Source organism: Apteryx rowi, unplaced genomic scaffold, assembly GCF_003343035.1.
Source record: "Apteryx rowi isolate R43461 unplaced genomic scaffold, aptRow1 scaffold_437, whole genome shotgun sequence".
NCBI classification, from domain to species: domain Eukaryota; kingdom Metazoa; phylum Chordata; class Aves; order Apterygiformes; family Apterygidae; genus Apteryx; species Apteryx rowi.
In genome coordinates, this window is record NW_020450691.1 from 185,499 (window position 1) to 206,855 (window position 21,357).

The following is a 21,357-nucleotide window of genomic DNA, read 5'->3' on the forward strand; positions in this document are numbered from 1 at the left end:
GATGTTTCGGTACAAGTACCAGTGTGTGCACCAGAAAATACTAGTCCTTTTCATTTCTATTTTCCTCATCAAAAATAAATACCTCAGATGCGAATTTCTGCTCTATGCCTCCTTGTCAACACTTAAACGGACACTGCCATGCTCATAAAACTGAGCTACTGCACAAGTTCTGCTAAGCTATGTATTTTAAGAAGTTAAGCCAAACCACAGACAGCCTGCTTGAACAGATGCCCAAAAGAAAATGATAGCTTCAAGTGTGGATTGAATTTGCTGCCTGACATGGTCCTGGAACCCTGGAGGGCCACAGAGCGCCAGGATGCAGAGGTGGGAGCACCCAGGGTGGACAGATGCCAAGTCCTGCACATTTTCATTTACTCAGTCACACACTCTGCGTTCCTTCTTGCCTTCCATCTCCACTTTCCACAGCACCAGAGTTATTTTCAGTCTTGCAGACAAGGTTACAAATGGCATACTTTAGACTGAAGCATAATTTAGATAAATCCAGTATAGAAATAAAAATATTCTGTCAGGGTCATTTGACCACCAAAACAACTTGCGTGGGAACACGGCAAATTCTTCAGTGTTTACAATATGCTGCCGTTCCCTGCTTTCATAATCCCTTCGCCGCAGGCTTAGGGCTGCTCGGCTCTCTGTAATGCTTTCAGAATTACATCCATTACATATCAAGCCTGCTATTTTGACAGAAGAAACACTGCTGGAAGAGAGGGATATAGCTATAATACCTCTCTTGCCTCTCTTCCACACTCCTTGGGCAGCAACTGGAATACCTAAAAATAATTGTACAACATTTCATAGTCCACAGCTCCCCTTTCATGGTGGAGGGCAATTTGATAGCTTTTTGTTTATTTTAAGCTGTGCTCACCATCTTTACGGTTTTGTCAAAGCAAACAGAGCTAACTGCAGTACCGCCAATGGACAAGGCTCAAACAGAGATGTGAGTGGAAACTAACTTTAAGAATTACAAGTGAGAACTAGAGTCCCTAGCTCTATCTAATCCTGACAAGGAATAAAAAGGAATTAAAATTTCACCTTATCAATAGTACAATGGATGGGAAACACCAACYGAATACTGACCTGCCATATTTCCGCAGGCAAAGATATTTACCTCTGCGCTCCCTTCCTCCCTGCCCCCTCCCCAGGGTCCAGCTTTTGCATCCAGAGAGCAAACAATTCGGGTTGCGATCTCAATCAGGATTTGTGCTGTGGGTTGCCTGATGGGGTCTGGCCTCGCAATCAGAGGTACTCAGAGGTACTTATGGGGTACAGTCTATTTAGATCATCAGTTCAGACATGTCTATTTTTATCAGGATAACTTGACTACTGAAAGCCTGTGGAGAATCCATTATATTTATACAATTCTTACAACATGGCATTATTTCAGTTCAAATCAGTGATTATGGATTTGATCCAGGAATCACCAAAAAAATTCCGTAATTCTTGTTACGCAGGAAGCCAAAAGAGGTGGCTTTAATACTCCTTTTAAGACACAAAGGATTATCAATCTCAGCTGGTGTTTCCAGGCACATATTATCATAACAGATTGTACAATAACTCACTCTTGTTTTCTTCTAGCCATTGGTTAAGGAGTGAGTCACATCATAATTAAACTTTAATGACAACATCTGTTTCAGCTAACATGATAGAACAGCCATTAGCCCACAGTGGAGTATTCTGCTCTTTATTTCACTCAAACCAGAACCAAGCGTTTATTCAGCTTCAACAAAACTGGAAATGCGACAACAGCAATATCCCATCTACTTTCCCCAAAATAAAGATCTTTCAGAAGCACTTCTAATTCATATACAGATAAAATCATGCCTTAAGCAAACTGGCTGGTACATAAGGATCAGTGAAGGAGAACACTAAGGAGCCTGTGTCTGCTGTGCAGACAGAATACGCTTGGGCTGAAGCCTGCTCACAGGACAAAGAGGGTAAAATACACTGGGAAAGGAGTAACTTGTTTTCATGGTTAGCTAATTAGCCAAAAGGCTCATAATCATAACACAGCAGCATGTGACACTAGGCCACGCTTAGCCATCCTAACTTATACAATCAGCTACAATGTGTGTGCTGGATAACAATACAAGTTAAGTGCCTATTGTGCTTTTCCCCAGCCTCGCATACAGACTCACTCATACTAAATAAACAAGAGGAAAAATTACAGCAGATCCTGTACACTGTATATATTAAAATAATGAACAAGTCATTTATTCTATTGTTATGGTGCTCAGTATTACACTTGAGCACAGCCAGCCAGCCCTGCCCTGCTGAAAATACAGGCATCTTTGGCTCAGGTCCCTGCCTATGCTGACAAATCTAGCAGTAACTCCAGTACATGAAAGAGGGAAAAACCCCAAACCTGTTATGCATGCAGCTTGTGTGTGGTGAAGTTGGGGGGAAAAAAAAAAGAAAGAAAAGGAAAAAAAAAAAATCATACTAGATCAGACTTGTTAAAATGCCCCTAGTGCTTATGCACTAATTTTGCAGCAACAATTAGTGCCATGCTAAGAGTCATCCTATAGGTTCAAATGCTATTGTAGAGCACTACATTAAGTGTATTGGCATATTAGCTAGTTAGATGTCCAAAAGCTACCACTATTATTAAAATATCAAATGGCTTCCAGAAAAAAAAAGTCAGAACACTATTGTTTAAAAAAAAAAAAAAAAAAAGCTGACCCATTAGGTATGTGATCTACCACACACTATGTACACATACTCTCCATGAAATTGAGCAGTCACATGAGCCATAACCAAACAAACCACTAAATTAACATCAAACATGCAAATAGCTATACTTTATAAAAAGCCTCAAACCCTAAACTAATAAAAATCCAGTCAGCCAGCTGCTATCCCTGAAATCCTGTGGGTCTCCTTCCACCACAACAGTTCTCTAGTCCTTGGCTTCTCTTGGCCATATGAAAATTGGGCGAGACTCCCTACATCCAGTTTGCACAAAGCATTTTATGATACACGAGCACTTGTAAGAACAGAATTTCATCCCTCTCCCCAGAAGGAAAAAAAAACAAACAAAAAAACCCAACTTACGGTGAACATAAAAACAGCACTAAAAGAGAAAGGTTGAGCAGTACAGATGACCTACTTCTGAGTTCTAACAACTGTACAAAAAATGCCAAACAGTTTTTTGTTGAAATGTAAATCTATTCCTTCCACCTCTGAAAATTAGTCCTGGCTTTCTGGTGCAACTTTCATAAACCAGTGGCCTCTGGATGGAAGCAGGCAGGCCAAACTTTAACCACAATGACAGCTTTCATAAAGTCTTATAACAAACTGGGAAGGGAAAAAGCAGGTGAAGGAAAGTAGAAATGTGTGGACAATTGGAAAACCAGAATCACTACTTAGCCTATAATGAAAAATTATAGAAGACTAAATTGCCCCATTTCCCTCTCATGCAAGAGAGAATAATTGCACCATGGTAATAACATCTATTTTAGATAATCTGATGTCTCACTGGATTGATTTTTTTGTGCCAGCTTGCCATTATTTTGCATTAAAGCCATAGCTTCTGTCCCACGATTGATCGTGTTTAGAATGAGAAGAGACACTTCCCAGTAAGAAGGTCACTGAACTACAGTAACCCTCAGCTTTTAGACAGTTTGTACCAACACCACACCCTCTCCGCGTAAAGAGACTGTGCAACTAGGGGAGCTGTTAAATTCCTTCCCCCTCATCCTTTTGCGTTCTGCCCTCTCCGTTTAAGTAAGAACCAAGGGCAAAAGAGAATAAAAAAAAAAAAGTGAAATACATACAGATCTTATACATAATTATATACATTCCCACCTTGCAAGAACATTCTATACAGCCACTTGTTAATTTGTAAAGAGATCATTATCTATTGCTTTGGGAGAATATGCTTGATATACCATCATTAAATCCCCATTGAACTAAAAGAACCCAAACCTGGTATACAGCATCCAAAGAACTGCTAGGTGTGAACAGCAGTGGGACTGCAGCAACTGGGGCTACCATTGTCCTACCATGCTAAGGCCAACAGCAACAACAACTTTAGCTGTCAAAACATAACAGATTGACACCACACGATAGGAGTACCTCAGCCTGCATAGGGTTATGCACCTGACCACGGGACATCGTGCATAAGACACAGCAGGAGGCCTCAGCATAAGCAATAAACCAGGGCCCCCTCTCCAGCCAACCGCTAGTATTATTTGCCTCCTCTTTACAGCCAGTTGCTGAGCCTCTCAGCCCAAGCGCACTTGTGAAATTGCACTGTATGTACAGTTTCTAGCCATATCCCTGAGTTTTGCATACAACAAGTATCTTAAGACCTCCCCAGTACTGTGAATTGGCAGAATGATGGGGCTGGGTTCACAGTGGTGCTYTGTCACACTCACAACAGCACCTACCACCCGCTTAAATGAAAGAGGGAAAAAAAAGTTACAATTATTTTTTTTTAAAGGAGAACATTCATTTTTACCTTTTTTTATTAAAAAAAAAACCTTAAAATATTGCAACTCCAGCCATGCAGCACAGATCACTGGAAAACACTAAACCATGAAGAACCATGGCCACTTCCACAGATACAATTATAGTACTGAACTAAGTAGAAATGAAACTCTCCTGTTTCAGAATGGCAAGGCTTATCACATCTGGAAAAGCTAGTACACTTTGACTCTTCTTTCCAACTAGAAAGGAAAGTATGTTGTCAACACATTATAGTTCCCCCACACAGAATTTTCCTTACTTGTAATTTTATGCTAGTTCAAGCCAATGGAGAAAAGTATCTATAAAAATCTGCTTTTGTCCCACTGAATGGAATATGGGATTGTATCAAAGGTCGGTCCAATCTCCCAGTCAAAATGACAGGCATTTGGGCCCACTGATTTTGCCTCACAGTTGTGGAGTAGCAATGGATCAAAATAAACTTCTGAAAATTGTCTTCGAAAGTAAGGCCAGCAGTCTCCTCCTGGTCTGTTTCTCTAAATGCATAGCACTCTCCCCAGCATCACTTTTATCTTCCCTGGAGTAAGTTGTCATTCTCAATCCTTTTATGATTACATACTGATAAAGCAATGGAAACCATGTTAATTGTGTGCGAATTCAACAAAAGCCTGTAGCAAGCAAGATGTTATAGTTCTTCATCATACATGCATATTCAGTATATAACAGACAACAGCACTCTGTTGGGTATTGTAAGAAAAATCCTTTCAAAGGATAAACAAAACTTGTTAATTCAGAATTTCATAGTTGCACATACCATTACTGTATAGGCTAGATTCTCTTTTCTCTCCCATATAGTTCTGCCTCACATCTTCTAAGAAGTTCATCGCCTTTGACAATTAGCTCTCTCAAACACAGGACACACCTGTGTCTTTGAGAAGTGCCTGGTACAGTGTGGCCCCATTGCTGATGAGGACGTTTCAGCCCTACTCCAGTACAAAAATGAATACTAAAGAAAAAGGCAAGAAAGCCTCTGTAGCGTTAATTCCCAACTCCAACTCATTTCAAGCAGAAGAAAATGTGAAGACGTTTGCGTTCACTCACAAAGGGCCCTCCACAGCAGAGGAGCAATCCTTACCTGTTAGGAGCACTAACAAGGAGCACAAAGCGCACTAACGGGTCTAGGAAACATGAGATAGTCCCACTTGGCCCTTTATCACCAGAACATTTTCAGTTAGTAATACAGTTGGATGTGGTTTTGGGGGCAAGCACGGTGAGGACTGCAGAAACCACGCTCCCTCTGGGAGCAAATGTTTCCAAAAGAAATATTTAAGCATTCAAATAGCACAGCTCCCTCAAAATTCTCTGTGCAATTGCATCTATTCGAGGTTATCGACAGTGCAGAAAGTTCCCTTCTCCCGATAAATCCTGCTGTTGCCTGGTCCGAGATAATACTAGTCTTGGAGAGACCAGAGCAAAGCCAGAGGTTTCCGCGTCCTTTGTTAAAAAGCCACGAATCCCGGCAGCCCAGGAGCTCCCGGGGCTGCGAGGGGCAGGCAGCTGCTGCCACCGGGCGGCTCGGCGAAGAGGGACAGCCAGCGGTTTCGGGGGACCTGCCTCTTCTGACCCAGCTGCGCCTCCGGCACCCGGCAGCGCCCGAGGGAGGAAAGCAAAAGGCCACCCAAGGCGCTAGGAGGGCTCAGCCACTGCCTCAGGCACGAACTGCTTTGCTTGCTGTGCCAGCCTTTCTGCAGGGGGTGGCATTGGCCAGCGAAAGCTGGAGAAAGTGATCTTTGTGAGAAAATAAATAAATAAAGCAGGGAAGAGAGCGATCTATGTGAAAACGGGAGCCTGGCGCTGCACCCACTCACTGGAGACTACCGAAAATTTTCAGAAGAGGGATTCTAGTCAAAGTTGAAGCTATAAATTTACCAACTCCTGGTGCATGCTTGATGCTCATTATAATTAACATCACTGGGGAGAAGGAAAGGAGGAAGAAATGAAGGACGGCTTGAAACAGAGCAAGCCAGAGGGAAAATAACTGAGCAGGGTCTGTAATCTAATCATTTAAATCTCAGGATAACAAATACCTCACCCAGGGAAAGAGGTTTTAAACTTTTGATCATTTATTCCTCAAGAGATGGATATGAACCTCTAAGATATTGCCAAGAAGTGCTGGGAAGAGCAGGGATATACAACACTGCAATTCTTAGAGACATAAAAACTTGTATATGTCAAAATTTCCTCCCTGACTCTCAGGGAGCCTCACACTATAAAGTGATTGTTTTTTTACAACTCCAGGACACTGACTTCTTCACTTGAGCAGAGTGAAAAGAGACTCCATTTGCCCCATATTTCCTTTTCTTTCTTTCCAGTTTTGATCTGACCTAAAAACCAAACCAAACCAACCACATTGCAATTTGTGAAGTGATAAAAGAGTTGATTTAAGATGCTATACTCCGAYTGTTTTTGGAGTTGGAAAGGAATTTTGCAGTGCCAAGTTAGCAAAGGTTGATCATTGGCTTATCTTAGATAAGCAGTTCAGTTCACAGATTTGGTACACGGAGATTTGTAGCAAATTGTTAGTAAATTATTAACTTTAAGGGACATTTAGTACAGTGAATATCAACCTTAATTTTTTTTAAAAAAGAATTAGTAGGAAGGGTATGGATCACTGGATAGTGAATTTAAGCCTATCAATAATGAGCTTTATGTTGTTGCTTTTTTTAATTCCTATTTTTTTTGTTACTTCCCAGTACCCGTATGGGCCACAGGTTTGATAAGTTACTAGTTTAGTTCACTGCTATTTGGGGCTAATGATCAGAACAGAGGAAAGGTCAACTTCCAAGGTCTTGTTTATAAGGCTGAGATTTTGCTGGTAGGAAGARGCAGACTGAGTTCTCCTTGCTTTGTTGCTCCCACGGGAAGAACACTAGAGAGCTGAACTGAGAAAGGACAGAAACATTTTACATTGCCACAGACCTCTATAACCAGTAGCACTGCATCTACTGCAAATAATTTGTGAACAGACATAGAGGAAATCAGGTGACAGGCCCCTCCCTCACCACTAAATTCATGAAGTTGAAACCTGGTTCTTAAGTCCACTTTTGGGGATTCTTCAGACACTGGCATTACATGACCAATGTTGGAAATATTCACACCAGGAATTCAGGTTCACGCGCCAATCACACGACATTAACTCAAAGAGGAAAGCTAGTTTTATCCACTACAGGTTTAAACAGTCACACGCATTGTTTCCACCTGCAGTAAGAGACATAATTATTCAGACTCCATTCCTTATATACCTTGAAGAAAAAAAAAAGCTTACTGTACTCATAATTAGTTGAATCATCCACAAGTCTTTAAGCTAGTCAGTCTTAATAAAATCCACGTGATTTATGCAGATCTAAAGTTTCTGCTTCAAAACATAATGGAGCCAAATACTACATTAACTGATAAACCTTCAGACTTGCCCTCTCCTCTCTCTTTAGACTATTGTTTTTCAGTGGAGTTACACTAGCATAAAATCAACATAGAGGTGGAGTGATAAAGGTTCCCTTCCACTTTTCCAGATCTTAACGTCAAAGAAAGAGCTACTTACACCCTTCAGATCAAATAATAAAACAACCCCAAAAAAACTATAAAAAAAAAATTCAGAAAACTACTGAAAGGAGCTCATCTAAAATCTAGGCCTCCAAACACCCTCAAAGGTCATCTAGTCTATCCATCAGCCACAAAACAAACTACATCTGTATCAATTCAGACAGTTTTTGTCTACCCTGTTTTTAAAAGGCCCACAATGATGAAGATTCACACTTTCCAGATAACGCATCCCAATGTTTTTGTTTGTTTTTGTTTTTTTTAAGGATTATCCTTCCCAACATTTAAACTTATCTTTCCTTCTGCAATTTAAACACTTCTTGTCCTACCCTTCATGGACAGAGAAGTTCATTTTCCCTCTCACTGCATACATCTTTGTTTTTGCTGAAGACTTGCATTCAATCTCTCCTCTTTATGGTAACAAACCACAAATCCTTCTTCAGAGATGAAACACTTTAGACCTTTGATCCCTCTCTCTGTTTTCCTCTCAGCCTCTACCTTTCCTTATCTTTCTGGAACCGCACTGCCCATAACTGAATGCTGTGCACCAACATGAAAGCTAAATACATCATAAGGATTTTGAGAGGAACTATCTTTTCTGTTAAATCAGTTGTTCAGTAGGATTTAACAGATTAAATAACATTTTCCAGTGGTTTGTATAACTTACCAAATACTTCATTATCCTCTGAAGACTGCTGTGTTACTCTGACTGCTGTTGGACTCTCTTTAGCTGCTTCTTCCACCTTGGTTTCAGCATTCTGTAATAACAAACATTTCTTTAGATTAGGTCCATCTTTTTCAATTCATCAACTCAAAACATCCTTCAAACTTCTTAATTATGGAAGCTGTATCGTCTTAAAAAATACAGAAGCACTGTCATAGAGGGTGTAGGTTTCTTTACTCTTTCATATGTATGTGTTTTTTGCAAAATAAAGATGGAAAATACTCAAAGAACACTGATTTTACTGAGTTCATTTTAATCTGACTTTTGTTTCTCTTTTTTTCTACTTTCCAGTCATTTGTTCATAAGTCCATATCTATGCATTTTCTCTGCTGCGTCATTATGGAACTTTTCACCAATAACTTCCTCACACCTCTACTTCATTTTAATTTAAATAAAAATCCTCCCTCTTGCTAAGCATGGCTATGTCCTAGAACATAAATAATTTTCCTCTCTTTTCTGTGAAAAATAAATAGATGAGACTGGCACTGGGATACTAACAAAGTGATGCAAGAGAACAGTGAATAACTTGGACATGGGAGGAAAAAATATATATCTAAAAAACCTAAGGTATAGCCAAGACGTGTGCCTTTGACATCTTGCTTAGGTATTTGTCTACTAAGTTTGTTTTTCTTGTCCATTCATTAAACTCACTGGAGAGAGAGCTCAAGTGAAATTCTGATCAGTTTGATGTCAGTGGGAAAATTCTCACTGAATTCAAGTTCCCCATGTGGCCTGCCCAACACCAAAGACCAAGGCCCTTCAAAAAACACTGTTATCAGGGAAGACCAAATCCAACCTATTTTTAACTGATTTTCTCTTTTTAACCACAGTGGAACTAGTATTTCTAAACACTTCAGAAAAATCTCAAGTAATATTCATTTAGCAAAGCTAAATTAAACATTTGATATGTGAACTTGTTTAAGATTTTCCACTTGGGATTAGTTTAATAACTTCTTCAGTGACAGCAAGTTCTGTAATACAAGCTTTCCCCACATTCAGTGCCATACCACCCTTACTGCTGTGTCTCACCAAGTCTCAACTAGTAACAATGAGTATAAAAGAGAGCAGTTTACAATTTACACTCTTGTTTAGCCCATATTACCGCCCTTTATATTAAACCACACTACAACAGCACTAGAACACATAAGATGCAAGACTGTAAGGGACATCTAAACTAGCTAGAATAAGAGCAAGATCTTAAAAAAACAGGACAGACTTCTAAGTTTCCACCTTTCCTTCGCATATTTCATTTTCTTTCCTTCTTCTCTTTTCTTTCTATTAACATCTTCCGTTGTTGACTTAGTAAACCAAGAGATCAGAAGACAGTGCACATATATTTCTTCTTACAGGGTACAGGTAAGAGAGCTAGAGACAGCTGTTTTTCTTTAGAAGCAGCTTTCTTCCAATCTTTAACCTTACCGTTTGAAGTACAAGCATTTACTTATTTCTGAAACAAATCTACTAGTTAGCTATGTACTGTAACACTGGGCCTAGAGTTTACATGAACAGCTTCAGGACTTGAATTGCCAGAATTCAAAGCATTTCATCCTCTAGCTAGGAACATCTGAAGAAAACCTAACCTGTAAACCACAGAGTCAAAAAAATTGCTGCTACACAGTCTTTCTACAGAAATTACCAGTTTTGCCCTCAGAACTGTAGCACATTTCCAAACAGTAAATGATCTCTTATTTCTCCTTTTTAACAACTGCACAGAAGATACAAGAAAGCAGTTTGACTGAGTCTGCCAACCTCCCTATGGAACACAGGAGTCAATCCCTGGGCACGAAATTCAAGATTCAAAGCAAGACGGCAAGTTTTAGACAGAAAAAAATGAAAGTAAGACCTACAAAGCCTACTGGTGCCATGCAGGAGCAGAAGGAGTTAGAGAAAGAAGAGAGAAGAGGAAAGGTAAGAAAATGTGCTTCCGAGGACAAAACAAATGCAGAAGAGAAGGGGTTCTGCATTTCCTCAAGGTACCAAACTGAACATCACATGAAGACAATCCATCCATTATGAAACACCCAAAGCCGAGGASAGTCAGTTTTAGCAGACGCTCACCTCAATTTGGGTGAGCTACTGTCTCTCAGGAAGATGGAGGGACCCAGTCAAAAACAGCAGTGGCTGTACTGGGAGACAAGTGCTTTAGGTAAACAACTTCATAAGCAGCGCAGATACTTCAAGTCAAGTCCTCTTTCCACAGCTATCTTCTGTTAATTGCGGAGCCACCAAGTTTGCAATGTGTTAGGTGCTGTCCATGCACACTTGAGGCACATGCCAAGGTCCACAGTGTCTGTACTGGCTTTCAGAACAACTTGCAAGTAGAGTGACCAGTAAGCTACAAATTAAAAGGTGGGATCTCCAGTCTTTTTAGTTTGCGCTACAATGAAAGTCAACTCAATTAACTCTTCTTTGTAGGAAGAGATGGAGAACAGCCTTCCACTCTGAAATAAGCAAAACTGGCCACCTGATACAGGGAAGTGAGTCAATTCCAAAGCAAAATGCCACTAAAAACTGTGGCATCACCAAGGAGACAAACTCATACTGTTAAGATGATCAGGGCTTCATACTGTTAGATGTTCAGGGCTTTTCATGATGAAGGGGGCAGTTCCTCATCAGAGCTATTATTCTCGCTTGTATAAAGAGAGCACTTGGTAGCTCCATTTTCAGATGGGTTCCATAGTATTTAGTGTATTGTAAAATTGGTGGTGCAGGAGGAGAGGGGCTGCTATTCCCTGTTAATCTGTCTTATTACACTTGGAAAGTGGCTCAAAGAATCTGTAATCTGCTGCTGCAAGAGCAGTAGTAAAAAAACACTATCCAGCAGATATTCAGTGGTGCATGTGAAATGAATTGTCACTTCAAGTCCTTACTAGGGTGATGTCTGCATTCCAATACTTTAAAAACATGCTTTTGGCAGTCTCAGGGAAATTAGAAAGACTGAGTCCCGAAGTGTTTTAGTCTGAGTTAAAATACTGAGGAAGACTACACAGCAGTTGTGCTGTCTGCTCCCCGGATAAACCACAACGTTGGTATGGACGGATGGCAGCTCTGAGATGCTGGCAGGAAAGCTGTGTGAGAATGTAAGTTTTAAGCAAGATAGCATATAGTTGGATGTAAAACCACCTGGCATGGCTTCTTACACAAAAAAGTAGATTTTAAAAAGGTTTCTTTTGCTTTTTTATTTACACTAAAAATTTTACATGCCATTTTATTACTGACATATCTAACATTTATATTAACAAACAGAATATAGTACAAGAAAAATCACTGCAAGAACCAATCAATGATCCAGATGCTTTAAAAATGATTTCTTTTATAATAAGCAGCATTTTAAAAGTCAGGTTTGGTCCATTGTTTAATTCTTTTTTCCAGGGTCCTAAAAATGCCTCTCAATCCTTCTAAGCAATGAACAAAAAAGGTGAAAACATATTCCCTTACACTGTCTGAGCTGTGCCAAGAGGGATTCTTTATCCACAGTTATAAAGTGCTTGTGGCTCTTAATAAAATAAAGGCCCTTTGTGCATATCATCTTAAATGTAATTCCTTACAGGTCTTTCTGGCTGAGCACCCAATGTAGTTTCAGAAGTGAAGGACGAAATAGATTTATTTTTCAGCATCAATTTCCAAGAACTATAGAAGGTACTTGATTTTAGCATGATATAAAAATTATATAGGCCTAAATGCACAGAAAGTATCTCTCTCCACAAAGCATCTCCTTGAACACCATTAAAATAGCTTCAAACTGGAATTAGAGTGAAGCTTCCTAAGGATAAGAATTTTGAATATGCTCACTTATCTGAACTAACGCCTCAGACCTGTACTTCAAAGAAAGTGAGGAGGACGTGCTCTGTTCTGCTGGTGCTCTGACACCGAAAGGGAAACCACCTAGTGCGCAGACCATTCACATAAGAAACATGGCTCCAATGTGCTTTGGTAATCATGCCACTCCTGTTCCAAAAGGCTGTAAATAGCTGAAGGACCAGGTCAGCATCTAATGTAACATAATAGGTGGTCACAGTTGGATCTTGCAATCTAAAAATACTGGGATCCTTTTGTATTATAAAGCAATTATAAAATAAGAGGTGCATATATATACTGCAGTTGTATATATGTGCATATGTATATATACAGCTGCTCTTGACTCATCATTGATAAAAACAAAAACTGCATTTTACAACCCACTTTTGGACCAGTTTCCCATTGAAGCAACTATTTCCTCATGACCCACTTTACCCATTTTCCATTATATTCATACCCCATTATGCATCAAGTGAACACCACAATCTCCATATCCCGTTTAAAAATTTTGATATGTAAATGTATGAATAATTGGCAGCTACTAAAATATTTGCAACAAACTAATAGCAATATCAAAAGCCCGTTTTGGCTATATATACACAAATTAGTTCAAGCAGCAAGGCTATTTATGTTTTGTTGTTATCAGTGTCTATTTATAGAATCTTTACCTCAAAGGCAAATAATAAATGCAGAGTTGCAAAGAGAAGTATTTTGCAGACACTACAATAACAGGCCAGGTTAGAAACTGCAGTGAAACATATTACATTTACTGAAGCCGATTTCCTCAAGAAAACATGCAGACTTGGAAGTGCAAAGTTGTACTCTGGAATATTCAAGCTAACTTTTTAACTACATTGCCATATTTGCATCCTTGTTAGGAAGGGCTTGTTTCCTCTCCTTTAACCATAGAACTAATACTCAATAACTTGATTTTACAAAGAAAAAAAACAAAGGAAAGTCAAAACTTTTCATCAGAAATCAGTTAAGTATTCTAGAAAGATTAATGTTATATCCAAAAGACCACTAAATTTGAAGCAATAGTATTTGTACTGTCTGTGCTTTCATTCCTGTCATTTACAATCTAGCAACATTTTCATTTTCTTATTTACGTACTTAGCACATTTAGCTGTTGCTCCATCCCAAAGGAACAAATGAAAATACACTTAAATTTCCCTTTATCTTCAGAAAAGTACCACACTGAAATCAAAAGTTCTGATTGTGACAAAACATCACATGCTGCAAATACATGAGCTATTGCTTTGGCAGTATTTATCCATTTCCTTCTTTTATTCATCCATTACTGTCCATACCAGGTTACCTTCCTTGCACTCAACTCCACAAGACCTAGCAGAACTAATATCATGATAAAACATTTGATTCCTCCTCTATACTAGATCTGTAAAATTATTTAAGATAAATAACAGAAATCCACCTCAAAAGACAATCAAAAGTCACCAGTGAGTGGACAAAACCAGATCTGAGGGGCAATACACCTCCATGCTGGAAGAACACAAAAAAGATAAACCGTTGAAGGCAATAATCTAAATTGTGTCCATAGCAATAGCTCACACAACTCTAGCCTCAGCTGGAGAACTCAGCAAAACATTCCTAATCTTCCAATTCTGTAGTGATATCCACTTAAGTTACGTAACATACAGCTGCCTTTCGTTTAATAGTCACACAATGCACATAGGATGTTCAAGGCAATAGCACACCTCTGGGATATTATATGTGTTGCCTCCTGTCAACAGAGCTAAGTGACCTTCCACAAAGTTCTAGAGAAAAAAAAACATATATACATACACACACACACACACACACACACCCCTTTAAATCATGGTTATGTGCTCCTTCAAAGTGTGACAGCAGCATGATAAAGAGGTGCATACCAGTAAGAGACGAAATGCATGACCATTTCTCTGGATACTGAATACAGGCGTTATTTAGCAGGCGCTACAGGGGATAAGCCATTCTTAACAGTAATAATTTTCTTTGCCACTATTGCCATTCTTGTATTCTGCACCCCAAGATCAAATACTAACAGCTTTGCTATCTTGCAAGTCATTAGAATGAATTTCAGGAAAGTTCCTTGTTATTTTCTTCTCAAAGACTCCCATCAGTCTCAAAGTGTTTAGCCTCTGTTCACTATGAGGAATTTTACAGGCAGAGCTTAACACAACCCAACAGATCTTGTTGATGATCCTGATTAGCAGCAAGAATTCGCAGAACACTAGCTGGTCTTCTTCAGGGGGCCAGCAATCTCCTTGCACCTGCATCAATGAGTGCGCAAACTTATGTTCCTGAACTCTGTCAGTAATTCCTCTTAACTGGGGAGATTTTTCATTCTCGTTTCCATTAGTACTGGAACTCATTATACATGTTACCATATTTTTTACACAGATCCTGAATGGTGAATTTTAACAATATCAGACAGTTTAGTTTTCACTCTCTTGAGAAAGATTACAGTCATCATTTGGAGCACAGTTAGTCCAGACTGCAGGCTGGACTCAGGTTATTTCTTCAAGTTCTTGAAAATGTTGCAGGGGACCCATGTCAGTTAATTCCCCACCCGGCAGGTAAAAGTTTCAAAAATTTTGCAATAATTTTCAGATAAATAAAATAACTCTTTTAAACAAGCTAACCGCAACCAGTCTTCAATTTTCTTGCAGACATTAACTTCTCGGTTCAACTTTAATTTCTACAGATTTTCCCATGAATACTATGAACTGGAGAGAGAGGGAAGGAGGGAGGGAGGGAGGGAGGAAGAAAAAAAAACCAGAGTATCCTCTGCATAGGGGTAGAGGGAAGGGAAAAGCTATGCGAGTGACCTGTTGCTCTGTATGCACTCTAAGACATCAAGAGAATCAGGAGTTCCCATAAAACAACACGGAATTTGCAAAACAAGTTAAGACAACATAAAAATATGCTTTAGGCCAATATTTTTAATCTGAAGCAAGAATCCCATCATGACTCTCACTCTGTACACACCAATGCTGAAACCATACACAGGAAACCTGAATCACATAAAATTCAGACAAGTTCAGGCAGAGATATGAACTGCTATTTCCTCTACCAATCCCACCCTGATTATGAAGAGCAACAACACATAAGATGTACAGTAAGTGCAGTGGCACATACCATACAAGACAGTGCAGATCAAAGCAAGGATCTAAAACTGTACTTGGAAATAAACTGAGTTTTGATAGTCTCTGCAACACTTGACCTGAAACTAACATTATTAAAGCACATGAGCTCCTCTGCTCTGAACCTAGGCATTTTTCTACAGCGCCACTGTGAAAAGCTTCTGGTAGGCACATTCATGGACGCAGCTCTCGATGCAATGAATCTATGAGGAAACCAAAAATAAGCAATTTGGACATCAAGTGCAGTAACACGTCTTTTACCAAAGGTGTTTAAGCAGATCGTCCAGAGTAGGCTGAAGAGTAATAGTTATCAATACTGATGCTTTCCTAGTCCACTCATCACCTTTATCCTACCTACACTGAGTCTTTGCGAATTTACTCTCATTTTAGCTACATGCTAAGGAAGTACAAATATTTCACTCTAATTTTTGATGAAAAGGATGTGGTTTAAGTCATAAACACAATGTTGATGCTGCAGCCTCAACTCTCTCAGCATATCTCTTAACGGCTTCACAAATACATTGAACAAGGGAAGTGTCTAAATCCAACAGACTACTAATTTTCAAAATGCCACAACCTGAGGTCTGAGGGGTGGTAATAAATAAATAAATACAATAAAGAAATCCTGTTTCTTTTTACTAGTAAATCCATCAATATATTCCAGCAAATTGATTAAAAATAATCTGTATGGATATCTGATACATCAGAAAGTGATAAAAAATGGTCATCTAAGCATCCGTCCTATGTAAAGCAGGACAGTGAGCCAAAAAACTAACTACTAGCTACAGAATGATGCACAATAGTTTGAGCAAAACAACCAAGCCTAGGATGATTTTAAAAAGTGTAGGCTAGGTATTCACTAGTCAGGAATACAAGATTAAAAATATTGTTTTTCAGGCAAAATTTGCCTTTCAATCTCCTACAATGAACTTCTCGCAACACGGATATGAGTTTGGCAGCTCGTAACGAACCAAGGATGAAACTCTTGTCACTGCGTATTTACCAGAGATGCTCATCAGCCTAGAGTTCTCCACAGGTGACTATACAGGACTGGCCGTGGCAGCAGAGCTGTTGATCTGCTCCTTTTAACCACAGGAAGAGAGGAGAGAAAAGGGAATGGCAATTTTCAAAGCGCAGCACAATGGTAATGGCTTGCACATGGTACAGACAGTGGTTTGTAATGGGACAGCAGGGCACTTGGCAGAGGCACCAACTTGCCTGGAAGCAGCAGGGCAAGGGTTCCTGCCGGGAGCTGCGTGGCACAGTTTCGCGTGTGCCTTTGCAAAGCCACACTGAGCAGCCTGGGAAGCAAAGGCACCGAGATAACCCTTCCCTATGGGGAAACTGTGCACAGAAGTGGCTGGCCGTAAGGAAGCAAGCTGGGGACACTTCATCATTCAAAACAATGATTCAGCACTGAGGTTACCTGATGTCATGATATTCAGAGGAGAGAGAGTACAGCCCTTTCTCAAGCTACTACTGACCAACAGCTCTAATGATGCTGCATTTGCCTCCTACTTACGGGGAGGAGAGGGGAGGAAAATGAAGCCTGAAAAAGTCCAAACCTGTTTGATCACACAAATGGATGCCTGCAGTACATCAGGATCAAGATGACACTCAGGGTGTCCTAAATGAGTAAAAATCAAATATTCAGTTGAATTAAACATTAATTTCTTTCTCCAATCACCTGGTTGGTATTTCCAGTGAAATATCATGCGTGGACCTAAAGTACTCAAGCAAATAAAACCTACGTAGAAATAAAAGTTACTATGAAGCATTTTAGAAATATCCACTGTAAGCATCAGGCCTAAGAATGATACAAGACTATCAGCAACAGTCCAGTCTGCCACCTTATCAACAACAAAACTACTCTTCTTGGCCTCCAGGTGGAAAAGCCTTTTTGCTTTTGCGGTTTTCCAGATCAATTTAGAGCAGACAAATACCTTTGACAAAAACCAACACAACTGACATCCTGATTCTGCAGCCAGCATGACCTGTGTTAAGAGAAAACAGGGAAGGTTTCATGCATCAATGTCCATTTTTGACTCCACAGGCCTCCAGCAGCAAAACAGAAAGCACACGACTATGTGGGCTACAAATAACTGCAGCATAACTGCAGCATCACCTAAACATGCACAGCAGAAAATCAGCACCTCGCGCAACGATTTAGGTCTGTTCAGCTCCCCCGCAGCAAGCCTGGTTTCAGAGAGGCTGGATTTTGCTCCTGGAATTTCATTCTCGATTCCATTCCATGAAAGAACCAGTTCTTCGGCGCTCAACATAAATACGCCACCACATACTTCTGGATCATTTCTACATGCAGTTGAAGACTTCCTCTACTAAGTAACAGAACTAAATAAAAATAGATATACATATAAATAGATACTAAAAAAGGCAAAAAGACCAGACAACTTTAGAGACCTTTTTTACTGTTCTATTCACAGCGATACATGAGACTAATACAAAATTCCCCCGAGCTTAGGATAATTTGAGTAGAAAACATGTCCTGAAACAATTTCCACTACACAGCAAAATGGACTTTCAACTTCCTGAATTTAATTCAATTTTAATTTGCCAATACTTAGCCCATGACGAAAGCAAGCTCACAGGCTGCAATGTAAAAGCACTTTATATTCAAAATTGCATTTCTTTAACTCCCTAAAAACTACCAAGATAGCTTCAGTATCAAAAATAAATAAATAAATAAATAACAGACTTTACACTTATTTGCCAACAATTAAAATAAGAATTTTAATTAAAAGACAGAGTAGTTAATATTAGAGGGGATTTGGAAAAAAAGATCATTTTCACTGCTGGAGGTCACTTGGCAGTCTTCACTCTTGTGACTTAAAAAGGTCACAGTTAAGGGAAATTTTGCATAAAAGTTGCCTCTTCTTAAAATATATTATATTTACCTACAAGATCTGTAGCTTCAAGGGAAGTTTTTACTACAGAACTGACCAATGATTTTTGGTTTTGTACCTTAATAAGAGAAAATAATTGAATGGTTCTTAAACCTTGTTCAAAGGGAGGGGAGGGCCGGAGGGGGAGGAGGGGAGGTTGTTTGTTTGTTTTTGTCTTTTCCAATAGGCAAAGTATTTTAACATGGAAAAATTAAAGTTTCAGCTCCTATTAGCATGCACTCCTCCTCAGTGTCCCATCTCCCAGGCCAGTTTCCCACCTCCCCACCATTCCCTCAAACCAGGCTCGCACAACTGCTTGTAGGGCCCAGAGTGAGCTGGATGAGGGACTGGAGTTGGGCCAAAAATAATCTTGTGAATAACATTGGGGGAGGAGAGAGAGAGCGAGAGAGGGGGCTAGAACTGAATGACATCAGCTCTCTGATCTAGCTCCCATTCACCACGCAGCCCCACAACCAGTTTTAATGGGAGAAATGAGCTGTTCTGCACATGGTTTGGTTCCAGATGCAACCCTGAGGGCCAGCGCCGAGAAGCAGCCATGGAACTAGCTGCCGTTCACAAAGCACACAGCCATGGCACATTACAGTCTATCCGTGAAAGACAGAAAATTCTGGACTTCAAATCTGAATGACGCAAGCTTAACCTCTCCCCTTGTTTGATTTAAATAGGCCAATATTAAATGCAGGAGCTTGAAATAAAAAACTTGAATTTTATTACACTGTGTTCCCAGGAGCAACACCGGTCCTATGAGTAGTGTAAATAAATGCATAAAACAATCAAAACATGGTATGCCCTTTTCAAAAGGTAACTAAAGATTTTTTTTTAGATAACAGTTTTGAAATACATTTGGCAGGGAAGTAAGTTTATTTTAGTTGAAGGAAACGGGCAAAGACACAAACTATATTGTAATTCTAACAAACACCGATATGATGCCACTTAACTCCTGATTAAGTAAATTTAAAAGAAGCACTTAAATAGTATATGGTTTTGCAGAAAGGCTTAGGAAACTGATACTTAAATCCTCGGGACAGAGAAGTGATCAGGCTAAGGCTAACAAGACTAGGGAAATGATTTTGTGCAGTCAGTCTGGTGTATCTGTTGTATCTATCCCCCCCTCCTCGCTGTYCCAGCCTGTCCTTCCTTAAAAAAAAAAGCCTACATCCAGCCAGGGCAGCATCCCAGTTGTGTGAGCCACCCCACTGTGGCTCTGCAATCCCAAGGAGATCGCGGCCCTGCAACTGCTCGCGGACCTCTACTCCCTCCCGTTTGCTGCAGGGGCGCTTCGGAGAGGCACCAGCGGTGCTGGTTTCCCAGGAGAGCTTTGGTGCCCCCGTGGAAGGGAGGCAGAGGCAACAGTCCCGAGGGCCGGACAAGCCTCAGCAGCCTCTCCACGATGCCCTGGGTCCAAATCTCCCTCTTTTTTAAAGAGGGGCAGCAAAAAATGTAATTGCATGTTCATCTAAACTAATGACCTAGAATTTAAGAGTATGGAAAATAGATATTAATTTTTAGAATCATATTAAGGCACCTCAGAGGCATTCGTTTTTCAACATATTCAAAAATCAAAAGTTATCTCCCTTTCTCATTCCTCACAAGACACACTGCAAAACAGATGTTCTTACAAATACCAGTCACCTTTGGAAATCTTCAACGAAAACAGATTAAAAAATTAAATTAGGAAATTATCAAGCTTTCCCACTTCTTGTATCAACAAAATATGATGGTTTAAGAACTTGGATCTAAATCCTGTAATCACTATTTGTTAAAGGGAGATATGCAGGCAGACTGGCCTCCAAAATAAGAGTGGGCATAAATAAACTTTTAAAACAATAACTGCTGGCAAATTAGGTATCTTCACTTTGTATTTCTTTGAAAGAGAAGCAACTTCAGAGATTTGGGGCATTAGTTACCTAACACAGTGCTGCACAAATTGCAAAGGAAAGCCATTACCTGAAGTAGGACCTGTCTTTTTCCCCCTGTAAATCAAAAAGCTGTAACTCAGTAAGAAAGTGTGTGTCACAAATAACGGTTCCCGCAAACCATTTTTATTCTTTTTTAGCATTTTAGCATAAAAGGTTTCTCTCTGCTTCAAAGAAATTCAGTAAATAAAGCAAAAATCAACTATATTCCTCTGGCACTACCACTAACACACATACACATACCTTCAAAGAATGATACTAGTTCCATTCCTTAAAGCTATAATCATAAGATTACGCATCAGCAGTAGATGCAACAAGTACTAATTCATGCCATCTATTTAAATGAAACAACTTACTAGAACACAGAGAAACATCTAGGATTTTTTCACTTGTTTGGAGTTTCTTGGTACCACATTGTTGTTCTAAAATCTTAGAGCTCGTATTCATTTTTTTGACCAACTAATGTGCTTTGGATTATTTTCCTGCTTCTTCCTTCCCAATAAACTGATCATTTTCTTCTTTTTTACCCTACATACATGTTTAGGGGGGAAAAAAAAATAAAATCATCCTAGAACCTAAGAACAAACACTGAATGTATAAACGCACACTTATCTGAATATCAGATTAAAAAAGCAATTTCAGGAAGCCTACTATACTCAGTTGAAGATTCTGCCTAAGGGAGTTTAAGAACAAAAGAAGGACCCTTTTCACAAGTACCTTATTAACCACAAAATACAAAATCTAAAGAGAAGATTAATTTCCGAAATATTCTAGCTTCAGGCATTCTTCAAGAAACCGTCTAAACTGAATCTGGC

At 39.5% G+C, this 21,357-nt stretch overlaps 1 protein-coding gene across 1 annotated transcript in view; it reads right to left on the reverse strand.

Annotated features, from left to right (window-relative positions):
• The window catches only part of MBP (myelin basic protein), a 104,075-nt gene that overhangs the window by 55,105 nt on the left and 27,613 nt on the right, over positions 1–21,357 (reverse strand). Inside the window, exon 3 of the mRNA XM_026076704.1 lies at positions 8,705–8,795. Coding sequence (XP_025932489.1) covers positions 8,705–8,795 — 91 coding nt within the window. The remainder of the gene's footprint in view (positions 1–8,704; positions 8,796–21,357) is intronic.